We start from the raw sequence: 19,430 nt of genomic DNA, 5'->3' as shown, positions 1-19,430 counted from the left end.
TATATTACTCAAATCGCTGCTCTTTTTCTGTGTCCTTCTTCCTCCCCGCTTTCCTCGTGGGGCCTTTTTCTGAGTTTTGTATTTGGGGATTCTTTTTCTTTCTGGTCTTCCAACACTAGGAAGCGATTCTGAGTTGCTAGGGGTGGTGCTTTGAGTGATTGGGCCTGTTCTAAAAAATGCCCTGCGTGTGGTCGTGGTGATCTTTGCTCTCTCCCATGGCTCTGCTCTCTATCCTGTCTCTCTCTATATGTAGTTCGCTGTTCCCTATAAGGGGACTTGCGTTCTCTTCCTTGGCTGTATTCCCTGTGGTGTTTACGGGGTGACCGATAATGTCTCCTTTGGCTCTCTTCTCTCTCATAACGTCTTTCTCTATATTCCCGATTTGACCCATGATATTTATGGGGTGATCTACGATCCCTTTCCATGCTACGTTCTCTCTCATACCTGTTATCTCTACGTTCTAATGGTGATCTAGCTCTATAGTTGTACGTGGGTGGCTTGCCTCTATGGTAGTTCTCCTGATACTCATTTACTTTGGAGTAATATTTGTTTCTCTGCCAGTTTCCCTCACGGTCTCTATCTTGTTTGTTTGCCTCTTCTCTTTTATTGCTGACTACGTCCTTAGTACTAATAGTTTTTGTTTCTTTATTCTCTCTAGGGGTTTCTACATCCCCAGCTTCCCGCCCTCTTGGTGGTATGTGTCTATCCTCTGTATTGAATGATACATTCTTATGATTATCATATTTGGTGTAGGCTTTATGTTGGTCTATTTTGGTTGGATGGCTCAATGTGTTGGTTCTTGAAGTTTTGTTGATCTCTTCTCTGCTTCTATACTCAAACATTTTCCTATCTCTTGGGGTGGTAGGTGGGACTAGTGTAACCCTTTGCCATTTGGGGTTGGACCCTACTAGGTAGTCTTCCTCATCTCGTCTGAATTTCTTGTTTTTGGACTCTATCAGATTTCTTTCTATAGCGTCTATTTCATCAGCTAGTTTTTGGTCTCTATTTAAGAAGGTGGGGTTATCTATGGATATTTCCAATCTCTTCTGAATTAATGTAACTTCTCGATCAATTTCTATTAGGGTCTTTGTGTGATGTTTAATAATTAGTTTCATTAGACTGAATGAACAAGCATCCATGGTTTCTTCCCATTGGACATTATACTCTATATCTGCTAATTCGAAGGAGGATTTTTTATCAAATCGTAGACCCCTAGGGATACGTTTGATGTCTAAGTATTTCTCTAAATAGACTTTATCCCAGACCTTTTTGGTCTCTTTCTTAAGGAGATTCTCAAGTTTGTCGAATTCATTATTTATTGTTTCTACATCTCCCATTTCCGCTGACTCTATTTCTCTCATTTTGTTCTCTATGTTATTACTTCTGAAAATTCTTTTAGTAAAAACGCTCTCTTTGACTTCGGCTATGTTTTCCATCTCTATAGTTTCTTCTTCCATAATTAATCTGGACTCTTTAGGGTGCTGCCACTAGGATGGGATTAGAAAGGCTCAGTGAATGTTTGGACTGGGGCGCTCCCTGGGATATTTGGCTAAAAAATGTTACAATGCCTGTACTGTATTAAAATATTAAAAAATTATTAAAAAATGTGAAAATTGTGTTGCGGTGTAAAAGAGTATAAAAATATATACTGGCCCTTTTGATGTTTTTTTTGGCTGCTGCTTGACCTTGAAGAAGGGAACCCCGTGTCCTTCTTAATGTGGCAAATGGAAGTATGAAGACGGTCAGCGCAAACCTCATGGACCTCACGAAGTTGATGGATCAGGATAAAATTGAATAAAAATGGAATAAAAAATGGAATAAAGCACAGTATTAATGCATCTCATCCACACGTGAGGGGGGGGGGAGGGGGGGTGTGTGGGTGGAGGATAAGGTGGGAGGGATGAGAGTGGAATTCCACTAAATACAATCAATGAAACATATACATATAGTTTCAATGACTCACACGGGCTTCTGTGAGACTTCGCCCTCAACGCAGACTGTAGTTTGGTAAATGCAGACTCCTAAGATGGAGTCACAGTAAACATGAAACTCACACGGCCTAATGTGAGTTCTTGCCCTCAGAGGGTGATGACAGCCTGTATAGGTGATGTGGGATCGTCACAGCAAACAATCTCCCAATAGGTGTGGTGTGTGAGTGGCTCCTCTCCCCGTTGCCCAAAGACCAAAAATGTGTACAAAACCAGGGTTAGCAATATAACAAGTCTTTATTGGTAACAGGTGTAATATGGACATAAACAAGCATGGCCGTAAAAACACATAAACGTTATAAAACAAGGTAAACAGAATGAATAAACAGAAAGCACACTCACACTTAAAAGCAACTCTTGTTGCCCAGCATCAGCCGCGCGGCTTGATCCTGCAAGATCTCCTCCTCCGTTGCTGATCTCACTGGCGCGTCCGGCAGTGGAACAGGAAGAGAAGATCTAACCGGATGTCCTGCGGTGGCTGGGTCCCTCTCTCAATGAGCTCCGGCAGGGAACAACGCGTTTCGCAGTAAGCTTCGTCAGGTTCCTGCCGGATGCTCATTGTATGCAGTTTATATAGGCGCTGTGTATTAATTAATTAATTAATAAAACATTTGATTTCCCATAAACGTTGTCTTATTCAATTTAAATGCTGGAATGGAACCCATCTTCCCTAGCCTTTGGTACCAGGGACAATCGAGTGAGTTTAAACATTTCTAAAGGTCAATTCAGTACAATAAATATCAAGACATTTAATATATAATATAAAATAAACATAGATGCGTTTTGAAACATTATGTGGTGAGTGTCATAATTGTTTAAAGTACACATAGCCTGAACACATGATTCTATGAATGAATAAACCTAAAAGCTGTAACACTTATGCTATCAGTGAACTTTTCCTCATTTGTTATACAATGCTGCCCTCATGTGGCTGAGCTCGGAATAAACCTAAACGCTGTAACACTTATGCTATCAGTGAACTTTTCTCATTTGATATATAATTCGGAATAAACCTAAACGCTGTAACACTTATGCTATCAGTGAACTTTTCTCATTTGATATATAATTCTGAGCTCGGAATCTACATGGATTTGTTCCCTAATGATGATACATGTTAGTAACAGCTAGCTGTGATACTGTGAGCAGTAAATCAGTCCCTTTAAATAGTGATGTGGCTACCCAAGTTAATACACATAGATTGTAGTTAAAATTAAACATACATATTATTAATTAAAAATCTGAAAATTTAAATAAATTTAGATCAATTGTTACAGATCATCTAAAAACATTGATAGATACAATTTTATACATCAATATAATTTATAATGATAATCTTGTTGGTTAGTTTCCCCGCTGATATGAGTCAATTTGGTCTGAAAGAGCTGGTTCAATTCCCCTTGAAACGTGAAATCCTATTAAAAATGATGGGGGAAAAAAGTGGGATATGGGGATGGAAACAGATCAATGTGTGTTTAAAGGAAGGCTGCAATATCGATCTCAACATTGAGGCCTGTGGGGGCCAAGCTTTTTAATTTATAGATCCAAAACGTTTCTTTTCTTGATAAAGTTGTCAGTCTATCCCCACCCCTCCAATGTGGTGGGACTACTTCGATGCCCCTAAATTCAAGGCCAGATGGATCTCCTTGGTGGTGCAGTGCAAAGTGTTTGGATACACTGTGTGTCATAAGTTTCCGTCTAATGTTACCTAGGTGCTCCAGTATGCGTACCCGTAGTGGTCGGCTGGTACGCCCTACATATTGGAGTCCACAGGGGCAATTGAGAAGATAGACTACGAATTCGGATTTACAGTTTATAAAATGCGTAATTTTGAACTGTTCCCCTGTTGCTTTGGAACTAAACTGAATTTTCTCTTTTGTTCCCTGTTTACAGGCTTTACAGGCGTTACATCTGTGAAAACCTTTCGCTTTCTGTAGCCAGTTTAAATCCTGGCCTGTTTTCTTACTTTCTGGCTGGAAAGGCTAGGTGCTAGTCGCCTTTTAATATTGTCTGCCCTCTTATAAATCACCTTGGGTTTGTCTGGGAGGTGTTCTTTCAAGGTGGGGTCTCCCTGTAGGAGATGCCAGTGTTTATTCAGGATCTGTTGAATGCTACCAGCATTTTGACTGTATTGTGTTAGGAAAGCGATATTAAAATTAAAAGTTAACATAAATTCAGAACCATTTAGGGTTAAACTAGCATTGAAAATCAATGGAAAAATCTGAAATTAAAAAATAAATGATAGTTAATTCAAAGAGAATATATACCTATTTTACCATTAGTCATACAATTGTCTTAATATCTCTGCTAGTCTCTCTGGCAGTGAATGGGTTAAACAGAAAATACAACAAAATAATCTAGCTACAAGATTTAAGAAAAGCTCCAAACAGACTATGACCAAGGAGGCGCGAGCTTCCCCCCCCCCCCCCCCTCTCCTATGAACCCTCTACATAAAGACATACAAATAACAAGAGGACACATATATGGAGGTAAAAGGCCGCGGCTTATTTATTAACACCAATGGGGATAGCGTACCACCTGTCCGCGCCAGAATGCTCAGAGCTGTGCAACGCAAAGGGGGCACCCGGAAGTACGTCCCGGTGACCTGCCCCCTCGCTTCAAAACCCCCGATAACCAGCCCCGAGCCACTTCTGGGGGACAAGCACCTACCCCCCCAACTGCCGCCACCAACGGGCCTGTTTAACCCCCTTAAATCAGACCCGTACCGCCATACCCCTTATGACCTCTTCCAAACCTTCCTGTAACTCATTATTAAACATGTCCACCCCGACATCCGACAACTGTACCCCATCTTCCCTAAACCATCCACCCAATTTAAAACTAAACTGCGGGTGACGAATGACCCAACCCCCACATTGAACCACGAAATTCCCCACCATCCTGTTTAACCTCTTCCTCGTCTTGTTAACTCTCCCCGGGATACGCGCACCTTTCCAAACCAACCTGCATATTATCTCGGACCAAACTAATTGCACCCCTGGCCAAAACGTTAACATGCGCGCCAAATCTTGCTTAATCTGCTGGAATAAATCAATCGACCGCAATTTTGCCACATCATTACCCCCAACATGAATAATGATGATGTCCGGTGCCCTCCTACCCCTGGCCCTAGAAATTAACAGCGGAAAAAGCCGTCCCCACCGCATCCCTCTCATCCCCCACCACGTTACCTCAAACCTGCTCCATACTCAAACCTAAATTCTTTCCGTAGGGGCGCGAATTCGCCCTCTTCCCCGCCCAGTGTACCATTGAATCTCCCACGATCCAAATTACCACGAAATCTGAGGAGGCAAAAACATGGTGGGAAAAAAGAAAAACAACGGCAAAGTGTTTAATCTAGCGCAACATTCTCCCCTACCAAATCCGGCCTGATGTATGTCCGGTAACTGTCTGACTTCCAGCGCCCAATCCTCCGTATCTTTGCTACCGCGAGCCCAACGCGTGCTGCTTCCGACGCTGCCCCAATGCGAAAAGAATGCGTTCCATACTGCCCCCCTTCTAACCCTTGCTGCTTGAGACACATCCGAAAGACCCGCAAATATTGAAACCTTGACAATGCCCCCCCGTTCTGGTGCACTAACAGTGGACCCCCTTGTTCTGGCCTAATGGCCAAATAATCGTCCAACGCTTTTGCTGGGCACACCACACTTCCAGGCAAGCCCTTCAACAAGATCCATGCTCCCTTTCCTTTCTGATCCGTTTTAGACCTCCGTACCAGCAACCTCACCAAACCTTCTCCTAAACTTACGTCAGCCCGCTGCAAGCCACCCCCTCCTTTCTTGGATACACAAACCAATTCACCTGCTCGCAGAGCTGCAAAAAATGCTATGATGAATGTGACCTTAAAAAGTACTGCCTCAAAACTGGAAGAGCATACCACGTCTGTGGCCCGCAACAAACCTTCCAAAATTACCGGCGTCACTGGTCTTCTGCCATCCCTGCTAGTTATCCCTTTAACCATGCCTGCTAGCACCTTCCTTACCACAAAACACTTGGACACATCAACCCTACCATTCAGCCTAAGGAAGAACGATATACCCGCCGCCATCTTTCTCCCTTTGGATCCACCAGCTAAACCCTTTTCCCTCAAACTCATCATGTGACCCAGCAAAATGTCTACCTCCGAGATCTTTTCTCCAGCCAACCTTTCTGCCTCCCGAAATTCTCGCCAAGCAGCCACATAAGCACCCCACGTACCCGGGGCGAGAGACGCCTTGATTAAATCAATCACACCTCCGTTACCAGATCCCACAAGACTGCTGGGCACCGTTCGCCCTGGGTCTCCGCCCCCGGTGCCAACCTCCGAAACAGCTCCATCTGCAAACGTGATAATGCATCAGCAATGTTGTTCTCCACCCCAGGAACATGCCTAGCCTTGAAACCTATATTAAGCTGTAAACACCGTAACACAAAATGCCTCAACAGAACCAACACTGGTGGGGACCGTGAACCAAAATTATTCACAGCCTCCACCACACCCAAGTTGTCGGATCAAAACGTCACCTCCCTGTTAGCAAACTTGTCCCCCCAAAGATGTACAGCCACTAGTAAAGGGAAAAGTTCCAAAAATGTCAGATTCCTGATAAGCTGAGTCCCTCGCCAATGCTCTGGCCATTCCTCCGCACACCAAGCTCCATTAAAATATGCACCAAACCCTACTGACCCAGCCGCATCCGTAAATAGCTGCAGCTCATCGTTCCGCGCTGGACGCCCCCTCCACAACGTCCTTCCGTTGTAACTCTGTAAGAATTCTTGCCACACCGCCAAATCCTTCCGAATATCTGTTGTGACCCGAATGAAATGGTTGGGACGCCTTACCCCCACTGTAGCTGCTGACAAGCGCCTGGAAAACACCCTTCCCACAGGCATAATGCGAGCTGCAAACACCAAATGGCCCATCAAAACCTGAAACTGACTTAATGAGGCCTTCCTAAGAAGCATGAAATCCTTTATCATACACTCCAAAACAACTAACTTCTCAGGAGGTAACCTATATTCCCTGTTCACTGAATCAATTACTATGCCCAGAAAACTGAGAGTGGTCGTGGGTGCCACTGTTTTTTCATTCGCCAAAGGAACCCCAAATTCGCGCGCCATGGCTGAAAAATGAAAAAGCCACCTTGCGCACAAATCAGACCCCTGCGGACCAACGAAAAGGAAATCATCCAAATAATGTATGATCCCTGCTGCCTGCACCCTTTTGCGGACCACCCACTCCAAAAATGTGCTGAATGTTTCAAAATAAAAACAAGACAATGCACAACCCATAGGTAAACAAAGGTCAACAAAATAACGCCCTTCCAACATACAGCCCAATAAATGAAAACAATCTGGATGTACCGGCAAGAGTCTGAAAGCTGACTTAACGTCTGCCTTCGCCATCAATGCCCCCTGCCCCATCCTTCCCACCAAAGCCGCCGCTTGATCAAAAGTGGCGTAGCTTACGGAGCATAAGTCCCTATCTATCCCATCATTAACTGACGACCCTTTCGGGTAAGACAGATGTTGAATTAACCTGAAAGCCCCCGCCTCCTTTTTCGGAACCACTCCCAATGGTGACACCCTAAGATTTTTCAGGGGCGGGGAAAGGAAAGGACCCGCCATTCTGCCCAACTCAATCTCTTTATCAATTTTTTCTTTTGCCACATCCCCATTCAACCTGACCGTCTTCAAATTCCTCTCGCCCCCCGATCCCTCCTGATACTCAAAGGGGATCCTGAATCTTTCCTTAAACCCCTCTCGTAATAAGCTAGCTGCCCGTCTATTGGGGTATTTTTCCAGCCAAGGCGCCATTGCCTCTGCTGAAAATGGCGTTCCCGCCTTCCTGAACAGCCTGCTGTCCTGCTCCCTTGAAACCCTTACTATCTTTCTTAAAGCACTTTGATTTGGGATGCTGACCCCCGCACCCAGTGCAAGTATGTTAGAATCTACAATTCTCAAAATTGCATCTTGACTCGTTGTAACGCCAACATACCCCCGACTGCTTCCCACCTGCACGCCCTCTCCCTGATGTGCGCACCTGAAAATGCTCCCGCCAGACCCCTTTGAGGCTATTTGACCCACGAAAGGACGACCCCCCGTGTTTCTGAAACGCTTTTCTAATCGTATCCTGAATACTTAAAAAGCGCCGAGCATAAATGCGGATCCTTTTCCCCCGCAACGCCCGCCAAAATCCCAAATGCCTGCGACCAATTACTGAACGTGCGAGGAAAAAGACACTTTTCCACATCCTCTCCACACCCAAAGACACCTGAGCCAACTCTCCACCAACTGTTCCACGGTTGCTCCCCCCGTCAAGCACTGAATCTGACCTCCCCTGCCGCTCACTTGACTTGCATGCCTCCACTGCTTGCTTAGTGGATAATAACGTTGTCATCGGCAATAAAGCTAACTGAACGCCCTTAACCACCGCACTAATCATTCTTGCCTCAGCATCGCCCGCTAACCCCAACTCCAACACCTGTGGCCCAGGGGAGCTAACAATGCCTGGCAAGGTAACACTCTTATTTCCCAAACAAGCAACTCTTTTTCGCTTACTCTTCGATGCCCCAGTCCCCGGCGGTGTTTTGAACCACCTGTCGGGACCTGCCCCAAGACTCTTGTCCTCTAAGCCTCTGACAGCAAGCTCAACCCGAGGCCCGGACCGCTTGCGAGCCGTGGACGACGTACCAGCGCCACAAAGCGAGGTCGACCGCGTCCCGGCCGTTCCAGATTTACCTGTAAATGAGGAAGCAAATATTAAACCCCCAATTAAGCTAACCTTCATTCCTGAATAAACTCTTATTTTTTTTATTTTTTATTTATTTTTTTTTTTTTTTTAAAAGGACCAATCCTTTACCTACGTTCTCTTCTAGGCTGGGACCAAACCCCCCAACCTCCTTTTTTTATTTATTTTTTTTTTTTTTTTATTACCAACCATCCTTTTCCAGCCTTCCTTTCACCAGTAACCGGCTATGGCGAGCATGTCGGCCCCCTCCCAAAATCCCCCAATCCCCCTCTTTTTTTTTTTTTTTTTTTTTTTTAGGGGAGAAAGGGAACACTTAGCCACCTACTGCTCGCCTCCATCCATGCTCTTGTTGTTTTTTTTTTTTTTTTTTCAGGGACCCATGTCCCACTCTTGTTTTTTCCAGGGACCCATGTCCCACACCTGTTTTTGTGGAGACCCATGTCCCACACCTGTTTTTGTGGGGACCCATGTCCAACACTTGTTTTTGTGGGGACCCATGTCCAACACTTGTTTTTGTGGGGACCCATGTCCCACCCCTGTTTTTGTGGAGACCCATGTCCCACCCCTGTTTTTCCAGGGGCCCATGTCCCACACCTGTTTTTGTTTGGACCCATGTCCCACACCTGTTTTTGTGGGGACCCATGTCCAAACTTGTTTTTGTGGGGACCCATGTCCCACACCTGTTTTTGTGGAGACCCATGTCCCACCCCTGTTTTTTCCAGGGGCCCATGTCCCACACCTGTTTTCGTGGAGACCCATGTCCAACCTTGTTTTTGTAGGGACCCATGTCCCACACCTGTTTTCGTGGAGACCCATGTCCCACCCCTGTTTTTTCCAGGGACCCAATGTCCCACACCTGTTCATGTGGGGACCCATCACCCAGGCTCCTCCCAAAAGTCACCCAGCCTTCAACCAAATAGGCTGTGATTTCCAAAAACTCTGCCATGACATACCCTTCTGCACCACCAACGCCTCCCGTGCTCCGTAACTAGGACCCCCTTCATCACTTGATGATGGCCACGCCTCAGCGCAGGTAGCATGGGAACCGCCCTGTCCTCTCGCGTCTTCACGACTGCCCAAACTTCCTTGATCACTCCCAGCTTTCAGCACTAGTGCACACATCTGCTTCTGAAACCATCCTTCCTCATGGTTGTGCGCCTCCGCCAAAAGCTGCATGGTGCTGACCTGAAAGGACATCGCTACTAACGCTGTAATTTTATCCAATGGCTCGTCAAACACTGGTTTAATTCCACCACCTAAATCCTGCCAGCAAACTACTCTTGAACTCTTGCCTGGCCGATCTTCACGAAAACCAGTTCACTTGAATAGACTTAGAAACCGCTCTAAAGCTGTAATAACATAATATTCCCGCATTAATGCTTATATCTTTAGCACCTTAACACCCCCCACCTCCATCCATTAGCGCTAACATCCAACCAACCATTGCTGTCATTTTTTTTTTTTTAAGTATGGTGTCACCCATGACATCAAAAACCTTAGCATTGTCTTCCATTAACCACAACCAAGACCAACCTCAAAAGGCTTTTTTTTTTTTTTTTTTTTTTAAATATACATTTTTATTTATTTATTTCATTATTATTATTTTTTTTTTTTTTTAAATGGACAGCCCCACCTGACCACCTCCCACTGTTTAAAAGAGTGGAAAAGAAAAAAGGGGGGGGAAGGAAGAGGGCCAATATCTCCCCAAGGAGGAGGGAGGAGGGCGGGCAAAAGCCCACCATTCCAGCCAAACCACCAACAGCCCCCTCCCCCAGCCGTAACAACAGCCTTGCCCCCAGCCCCCCCCAAAAAACCCCCACCCCCTGATCATCGTCAGGAGGCGGAACCACATGACACTCATGTTCCCTTGCCATTAGCCCAACCGCACGGCTAAGCGTGGGCTGGGCGAGCCTCTCTTCCCCCCCCCCAGCCACACAAGCGGCCATAATAGGAGGACAGGAACAGGGCTCGCAAACGGCGAACTCGCAAACCTCCTCCTCCAAGCCGGTGCGCCTTCTTCGCGCAACAGCCCCAGGTAGGAGTCACTCTCCTCGTCATTCTCCCTCCTCCCCCCGCCGCTGCCACCAATAGAAAACGCATGAAAACAAAAGGCAGGACAAAAAACCTATCCTTCCCGCAATCCCCCCCCGAGCACCGGCAAAAACACACGGGGGGGGGGGGGGCGGAGGGTCCCTCAACACGAGGAAGGAAGGGAGGTCCCACGCAGGACAAAAACAACAGCCTTCTTGCAATCCCCCCCCCCCCCCCGGGCACCGGCAAAACCTGCAAAAACACACGGGGGGGAGCCGGAGGGTCCCTCACCACGAGGAGGGAAGGGAAAATCCCTCACCCCGGGAGGGGGGCCCAAATCAAAACCACTTAAAACCTACAAAACACAGGAGAAGAGAGGAGAGTGTCTAAACAGTTGAAACGCCAAGGAACAAGTGACAGTTGCTTGTTCCTTGGCTCTATTTGAAAAACTAACTGCCCCAACTGCCTTCTCCGATCGCGCACGCGACCAACAGCCTAGCTGGGGGGGGGGGGCGCACCCCCCGGTCAATAGCTGTAGCCACCCATGCGGGCTAGGCCAGCTCTATATCGATGAAAACAAACCTCAATTTAAGGAAATGCCATGCATGGCTCTGCACGGTACATGGCTCTGCACGGTACATGGCTCTGCACGGTACATGGCTCTGCATGGTACATAGCTCTGCACGGTACATGGCTCTGCACGGTACATAGCTCTGCACGGTACATGGCTCTACATGGTACATGGCTCTGCACAGTGCATAGATCTGCACTGTGCATTGCTCCGTACGGTGCATAGCTCCACTTTTGTGCATCTCTCCACATGGTGCATAACGCCACAATGTGCATCGCTCTGCAATGTGCATCGCTCCACATGGTGAAGTTGAAAATTGGGTCTAAAAAACGGCTCTTTCTAAAAATACTGTTTCTTCTTGTGTAACGTGCTGTTTGGTAGTGACCCAGATACTGTACAGATGCATGCACTAAATATTCTGTATCTACAGTATATAAAGCTACAATGTGTCTACATACAATAAAGGTATCACAGGATTAACTTGTATATCGAGTGCTTTTACCAAACTCTTTTGTTCTTCTAGCAAAAAGAAGCCTTACTAGAAATGGTAAAATAGAGCTGGGCACATTTTGGGACGTATTTAACAGAAAGCGTATTGGCCGGCGGATTTCTGCTGAACAGTCTCAAAAAGGGAAATCTGCCTTTTTTCCCTATCACTGACAATCCACATGGCGAGAGAGAGAGCTCACGAGAGAGATTGCAAGTGAGAGAGGGTGCGAGAGAGATTTTATCCAACGGCGGATTCTGATTAATGTCGTCTCATTTTTTAGTAGAGATCGGCCAATCTGGCCACATCAGTTTCCCGGATTTTTGCTGATGTTACCCCTAAATTCCGTTTCGGAATGTAAAATCTGGAAATGGATTTGGGCAGTTTCAATCAACATCCGCCATTGGATGCAACCCGTTGACGGATTTGTAGAATCCAATAAGCGGATTCAGCGATCCTTCGGTTTATTCTTAAAAATTGCATTCTTCAAATCCGTCTGCGGGCGGCGGAATCAGCGTAGTGTATCGGTAATAATAATAAAAAAATCTGCAAAACGCATATCGCCCTTTTTGAGATTGATCCGCTGAACTTGTCAGACCAAAAGAAACCGGCCGATCCGCTGCAGATCCAAATTCGCCAAAAAAATTCACCCATTTTTATTTTATAGCACCCACTTCACAGGTGGATTTTGGTGAGGGAATCGGATTTGATTTAGAACAGTGTTTCTCAACTCCAGTCCTCAGGGAACCCCAACAGGTCAGGTCTTAAGGATATCCCTGCTCCATCACAGGTGGGTCAATTTTGACTGAGGCACCTGTGCTTGAGCAGGGATATCCTTAAGACCTGACCTGTTGGGGTTCCCTTTCCCTGAGGACTGGAGTTGGGAAACACTGTTCTAGAAAATCAGGGAAAAGGAGTGTAAACGCAAAAATGTAGTTATTTTTTCTTTTTCTAAAGACCGTGATAGGACTCAGGTAAGTCGAATTTATTTATAAAAGGAGAGAGGACAGGAGTGTTCCTATCAGCGCAAATGGGGAACTGCTATAGAGCAGCGCCATCTTCCGGTATGAATAGGAACTGTGCTTTAACTGGACCAAGGCATTTGAATCACTCAGGTTTGCGAGCTATTATCAAGTATGCGGTGCTGTAATCACAGAGGTCTTGCATTTTCTTTTCCTCCCTCTCACCCAATTTCATATATTCAATGACATAACCTTCTCCATGGAGAGCCGCCTTGAGAAAGTCTTCCTTCAAACACAAGGAAAAAAACTTAACATTTCCCACCATGTAATAATGAGTGTCTAGGACCCCACAAAGCACCAGCTGCCCCCCTGGTTTTAACAAGGTGCTGACATTTTTGAGGGCACAGCGGTAGGCATCTTCATCTTTACAAGCCCCTTCAAAGCATTCGGAGCTCAGCAGACAGTCGACTTGAGGAATATTTAATGGTTCTACTGGGTTGACCTTCAGAACATCACACTTCAGAACCTGTTTTACCGCTCTCCTTAATTTTTCTTCTTTCTCCTGCCATTTCTCTCTAAGGAAAAGACAAAAGATTAGCAGTGGTTGCTTCCTATACATACACATAAATCTGTTGATATTGACCAGTGGCCTATATTGGTTTGGAATCAATGTTAAATGAAGTATAAATAAAATATGACATTTCAGTCTTGAGGAAGTGATGAGATAATACTTGAGATGCTGCATCTGAACAAATCCCTATTTTAAAGCCAGAAAGATTGTGCAGACTGTGAAGGACAGAAGATCCAAGCAAGCCACTCATCTTTAATTTTTATGTGTCCATGCTTAATTATAAAAATGTAAGCGTAATACCATTTGTACAAAAACATATTCCTATTGTACAAACAATGTTGTACTAAATCGTCATCTTTGTTCTATTGAGGAACATAATGCAGAGACCCCTGTCATTCACCTGAGATTGAAGACATCTAAGACTGCCCCAGTGTAGAAACTGCTATCTATTTGCTGGGAAAGTGTGAGTCCCCATTTTTGGCTGATACCTAGAAGTCACAACATTTTGGAACTTATTGCACTATTGTAGTATTTCTTTGTTTTTTATATGGTGGAACCTGCGCTCCCCAAAGCTACAACTACAATTCGATTAGAAGAGAAATAGGACCTTCTCTACATAGGGTTGAGCTGCAACTTTTTCACCTTATTTACTACATGTTACAATTTTTTTTACATAATTTACACATTTGCACTACCACTATTTAAGTTATATTAGTGCACTGTGTACACCTCTTAGTGATTATATATTTAATATTATTTAACACTGTTTCCGCACTTTGTATAGAAGCGCCAATAACCACTTTTTTTTGCACTTATCACCATGTGAGACTGAGCACTGGGGTAATTATATATGCGACAAAGTGGCCATTCAGGAACTTTTTGCCCGAAAATCAATTCGACTTAATTGGTGATTTTGAGGCTGAAAATAGCCTGAAAAGTCACTGTGGTGCATATTTAGAGTAAGCACATTTTAGTATTTGTAGGACTAACTCATCAAGCTCCGATGAGGAATATCACATCCCTGTCCAGGGTTATTATCTGCCACTGATATAAATTAGATGTTTTCATCTTAGCTGGGAACTAGTGTACTTGGGATGTCTTCTGTTACCCAGTCACTAAAAACTCATAGCGTTAGAGCAACTACAGTACAGATTTCAGATGGAGTATAATTATATTGGGCAATTAAGTTAAACAAATTGTATCAAAATCACAATGCCCCAACTCTGATTCATTTAGGGGCTACAGGGTCTGTTTACTAAAGGCTTCCAGCTGCAAAACTGGGAGAAAAAAAAACAGCCCTATACTTATAAAAGAAAAGGAATCTCTTTAAAAACAATTTAACATCTTTTGGTAAATTGGGTACAATTTTATTTGTATCGGTTTGCCCGAGTTTTGTATAACAATTTCTAATAAACTCCATGTTAGCAATGATGTTTTCATAAAAATGGGCTTTATGTGAACAAAATCAAAACAGAGTCACACTTAATGTCAAAATGCTTGCTTAACAAAGGAATTAAAAAGTTGGATGTCCAGAGAACATGCATAAAAGAAAGGAGCTTTATACTATAACACCAGGGAAAATCAAAGGAGCAGGTTAGATTGATAACAGCATTGTGTAATCAATTGAGATTAGGGGATTCTTTCTATATACTCCAAGGCTGCAGATCAAATGTGGTGATGGATGTTTAAGATGGGACTTTCAATCATTCTTTAATTGGACATTCTTTAATTGTCACCTACAGTACCTGTTCCCTTCCAGCTCACAAACATATTTAAGAACAGAGGTCCAGTCAAACATTCCTGGTTCATTCTTCAGCCATTTCTCAAATTCCTCTCGGTTGCGGTCAGTATAATCGGTAACAATGATCTCATCGAAAACTTCACAGGCTGAGAGGAGCTGGTGGATTGTTGGACCAGTGCCGATATCAATCAGGGTTTTACCTTTCACTTTACCTGGGGGTGACACCAGAGATACAAGCAAGACAAACATTTTCAACAGGTGAGTTATTCGTGGGAATATGATTAGTTGCTTTAACCGTGTGACCCATTGACACGTGGTATGTGGCGATGACAGACCCTAATTAGGGGTGCATCTCTCACATGCCATCGCAGTCATCTGCGGAGACATGTAAGAAAGGACATCAAATAGTAAGAAAGACGAGATTTGTAGAGGAAGTACAGGAAAAAAATGTATTCTAAGTTTGAGGAGTTGAGCACTTCAATCAGTGCTGTCATTGGCCCGGATGGCACTGGATTACAAAATGCCATCGGGTCCTTGATTAAGTGTGATGCTGCTCATCTGATATCAGGAAGCGGACCTGCAGGGCTGAGGTAGTGATGTAAATAAACCGACCAGAGCCAGGGACAGAGTCCTGTAAGAGTATCCGTGGTCAGTAAGCAGGCAGGGGCTAGGGCTGGCGGCAGAGTTGCAAAGTCCAGGAGACAGGCAGGGGTCAGGGCAGGCAGAAATCAGCGAGGTCGGGGTCACGGTCCGGGGTCAGCAACAGGGGAATCAAAATAGGCAAAAGGGTAAAACGTAACTGCAAAGACCAACAGGAGCTGCAAACTTTGCTCGGTGACTCCCACCTGGAACTGCAGCCTTAGGCTGCGTCCACTTTGTCGCTGACCGCGCTTGGCGCTTGACTCAGTGAATCCAAATCTGCATGGCCATGCTCACGCGGCGCGGGCGCGCCCTCTTGCACGGGCACGTATGGTCTTCCAAGCTTGGAGCTTGGGGAGACAAACAAAATTGAATTTGAAGCGCGCTCAGCACCAGTAAATGCACACAGAACACAGCCACACACCCCCATACACACAGCCACACACACCCACACACACAGCCACACACCCCCCCACTCACACATTACACACAGAAATATCCCCATCCACCCCCCCCCCCGCTCGCGCTTGCATAACTATGCAGGACAGCCTGTGCTTATGCTTGGAGAGTTGGTGACATCACCGCTCTCAAGCATGAGCGCGGTTAGTGGCACAGTGGACACACAATGGCCAGTTTGAGGAGAAAGGTAAGGCAGTCTGGAAAACCTGACCTTGCAGCAAAACCCAGCATGGTTCGAGCAGAATGCTAACATTAAGCATCTGCAGAGGTTTTGGGATAGTTTTTTGGCATTGCAGTTTTGATTTGTACTGCATTTTTTTGGGGTGGACATATGAAGAGGGTGATGTTTTCTTTCTTCAAGTGGATAGGTTCCTGGAGTCCTGAACCCTCAAGCCATTTGAGGACCTCTGATTGGGTGGCAAAAGAATATTTTCTTATTATTTACCCCCATCTTTCCAATGAGGCTGCTTAGGCTTTTCATTACAGCTCTTGAGCTCAGCCCCCCTATTACATTCTAAATCCACCCAGTGTACCCCCTGGAACCGCCTTAAAACTTTTCAGTGCCGCTTATTCCCTCTCCCCCTTACCTGCCCTGATTGTCCTAGCTGCCACCCACCGCTGGCTCTCACTCCCCTGCCCCCCCTAGCTTTCTCAAACTTTTGTGCACTGTACATTGCTCTATTTAGCCCTATTCATTAAATAGCTCCATTTTCATCACTGAGTGCTAGCCCACGTGGTTCCTGCCATTTTGTTTGTAGGCTGTAACTGTTGGTGGTATTTGCCAGGGTGCTAACTGGGAACGCTGTGACCTCAGCATTGGATGAGTATAGGCTGGGTCACTGTTTTTTTGTGTGGCACAGTATTCAGAGTCTGTGTCCAGGGTGAGAGGTTAGGCCTGAGTTCAGGATCTAGATAAGAGTGAAGCCAGAGTTAGTTATGACTTTAATAACGTAGTGTTATTTCCTGAACTGAGATTTGTATACACTAGTTGAATATCATTTAGGTTCCTTTTCATGACATTTACAATAACCGCCCTTATTCATAATGCCACGCTTGCTAATGCAGTAAATCACATTCTTTGCTTCAGTGAATACTACACTCTTATTATCGGTCATCAACTTAGATAACGTTATACGCCAATGGAGTTTAGTGAACCTGGGCCTTAACTTCTCATAGGATGCAGGTATACACAACCTCACTATACACACACACACACACACACACACACACACACACACACACACACACACACACACACACACACACACACACACACACACACACACACACACACACACACACACACACACACACACACACACTGTGGGAAGTTCCCAATAGAAGGCAGTAATGGGGCACGGTAAAGAAAATCACAAGTGATCTATAATACCAGCAAAGCACAAGAATGGCAAATAAAGGGTAATTTATTAGGTTTATATTTTTTCTGGGAGAACAATGAAGTCTGCTACATCTGTATCTTTATACATTGATGATAATGTGGCAGCTAATACCTTTCTTAAGTAGCGCCTAATAAAACTGGGACCTTGGGATCTTATTGATCAAAGTCTCACTTATGCAAAATCAATATAAAAAGTAGGAGATTTAGCAAATAAAAAAAATCAGATTGCAAGAATTGGAACTTGTTTCTTTAACAATGTGCTTACCCAGAATCCCTGGGTGCAGTGGAAACGCTGCATTTTATGAGATAATGGGGACGGGCAGGATTGCAGACCTGAAACATGTCAATGTGCTCACAAGTAGAGATGGGTGGATGACTCCAACTCCGTTCCCCGGAATTTCCCGAGATTACCATGCAAAAGTCGTTCCGCAGTGTAAAATCTGCCGACGTACTGTTAGAGTTTCAACCGAGCAGGTTAATCTAAAACCGCCAATGGATACAATCCACTGTGGGGCTGAGGAATCCGCGGATTGGATTCTTTAAATCTTCCAGCGGATGGATTGTAGGTGTTAAAAAAAAAAAAGGCAAATCACTATTTTTGAGACTGATACGTGAAAATTTGGAGACCAAAGGAACCAGCCGATCTAAGGTGAATTCAAATCTACCAAAAAAAATCACCTCTCTCTACTCACTAGTGGTATTTTAATTTACTGTTTCTTTAACTTGGTATTGTGTTTTAACACAATGTTGCCCCTTTGGGGGGAACGATCCATTTACAATAAAACACCATTAATTCCCACTGCAGACCGAATACTCGTGCAGAATAACAATGTCCCTGGATTTCCCCGCTTTAGACATAGGACTGAAAAGACACAATTGCACCATTGTAAACGTACCTGACATAAAAACCTCAGCAAATTGTTTGAGGGCAAATTTTAAGAAGTCATCTCCCAAAGTCCCTTCTCCAAAGCGAAAATACCCCTCCAGATAAGCCTTGGGATCAAATTGTTCCTGGTAAACGCTGAGCCCGGTGAAGTCAGACATCGCAATTCTTTCCCTGGCTCTTGCAAAGTGTTTACTGCTCTCCCTGGGAAGCTGTTACTGATCCAGCTGATTCTCCTCTGCTCTCTGCTCTCTGCTAACCCTTCTCCTATTGGTTGATTACAATCCAGACAGGCTGGAATCAAAGTCTCGACTGTTCTTTTCCTTTTAGAGGTGCAGTTCCTGCTGCATATTTCTTCACAATACTGCACCATACAGTCTCACTCACCTCTCCATTTTCCCTGCTCTAATATTTAAGTTGTATCTTATTCAGAAAAACCCAACATTTAAATGAATAGGTCTGCTAAGTCTGTCACTCAAGGGCTGATTAAACCTACACAGCAAACTGCCAGTGACTATATTCAATCAGCCCTAACTAACATTTTCTCTATCCATTTTTAGCACGTGTTACAGAATTTAAGATTAAGTTTAATAACTTTGTAGGCATGACTTTCAACTAAGGAAGTAATACAGCAAAGATATAGGCAAAGCTCAATCTGAAAATGTGCAATATTTGTATTGTTATGTATAACTAACAATGTACTATGCTCTATAGCAGGGATGCTCAACTCAAGTCGTCAAGCCCCCCCAACAGGTCTCAGGATATCCCAGCTCCAGCACAGGTGGCTCAATCAGAGACTCAGACTTAGCCACTGTTTGAGCCACCTGTGCTTAAACAGGGATTGATTAAGCCACCTGTGCTGAAGCAGGATATCTTGAAAACCTAACTTGATGGGGGGAGGGGGGACTGGAGTTTAGCACCACTACTCTATAGGGAAGGAAATCCAAGGTTTGT

General features: G+C 44.7%; 2 protein-coding genes across 2 annotated transcripts; both read right to left on the bottom strand.

Annotated features, from left to right (window-relative positions):
- Positions 1-4,469: 4,469 nt before the first annotated feature.
- LOC142496953 (uncharacterized) lies at positions 4,470-10,522 on the bottom strand. Its single transcript, XM_075604075.1, has 3 exons — positions 9,687-10,522; positions 8,544-8,723; positions 4,470-6,323 (listed from the first exon to the last, which is right to left on the bottom strand). The coding sequence occupies exons 1-3, from the start codon at positions 9,928-9,930 to the stop codon at positions 5,338-5,340; spliced, it is 1,410 nt and encodes a 469-aa protein (XP_075460190.1). The 5' UTR covers positions 9,931-10,522; the 3' UTR covers positions 4,470-5,337.
- Positions 10,523-12,669: 2,147 nt separating this feature from the next.
- LOC142496954 (nicotinamide N-methyltransferase-like) lies at positions 12,670-18,744 on the bottom strand. The gene is made up of 3 exons (XM_075604076.1): positions 18,490-18,744; positions 15,101-15,308; positions 12,670-13,359 (listed from the first exon to the last, which is right to left on the bottom strand). Exons 1-3 carry the CDS (start codon positions 18,635-18,637, stop codon positions 12,930-12,932), a joined length of 786 nt encoding a protein of 261 aa, XP_075460191.1. The 5' UTR covers positions 18,638-18,744; the 3' UTR covers positions 12,670-12,929.
- Between the last annotated feature and the right edge of the window lie 686 nt (positions 18,745-19,430).

Source organism: Ascaphus truei, chromosome 6 (genome assembly GCF_040206685.1).
Source record: "Ascaphus truei isolate aAscTru1 chromosome 6, aAscTru1.hap1, whole genome shotgun sequence".
NCBI lineage: Eukaryota > Metazoa > Chordata > Amphibia > Anura > Ascaphidae > Ascaphus > Ascaphus truei.
This window is presented reverse-complemented; position numbering and strand designations above follow the sequence as displayed.

Bases quoted from the DNA above. Each gene is read 5' to 3' on its own strand.
- LOC142496953 (XM_075604075.1), bottom strand. From the start codon at position 9,930: ATGTCCTTTCAGGTCAGCACCATGCAGCTTTTGGCGGAGGCGCACAAC. The intron at 8,724-9,686 runs GTATGTCATGGC...CCTCATTTACAG, and splicing joins GGCGTTGGTGGTGCAGAAGG to GTAAATCTGGAACGGCCGGG. The intron at 6,324-8,543 runs GTAAGCGAAAAA...TCACGTTTGCAG, and splicing joins GGGGACTGGGGCATCGAAGA to ATGGAGCTGTTTCGGAGGTT.
- LOC142496954 (XM_075604076.1), bottom strand. From the start codon at position 18,637: ATGTCTGACTTCACCGGGCTCAGCGTTTACCAGGAACAATTTGATCCC. The intron at 15,309-18,489 runs GTACGTTTACAA...TGTCACCCCCAG, and splicing joins TGCTGAGGTTTTTATGTCAG to GTAAAGTGAAAGGTAAAACC. The intron at 13,360-15,100 runs GTACTGTAGGTG...TCTTTTCCTTAG, and splicing joins TGTGAGCTGGAAGGGAACAG to AGAGAAATGGCAGGAGAAAG.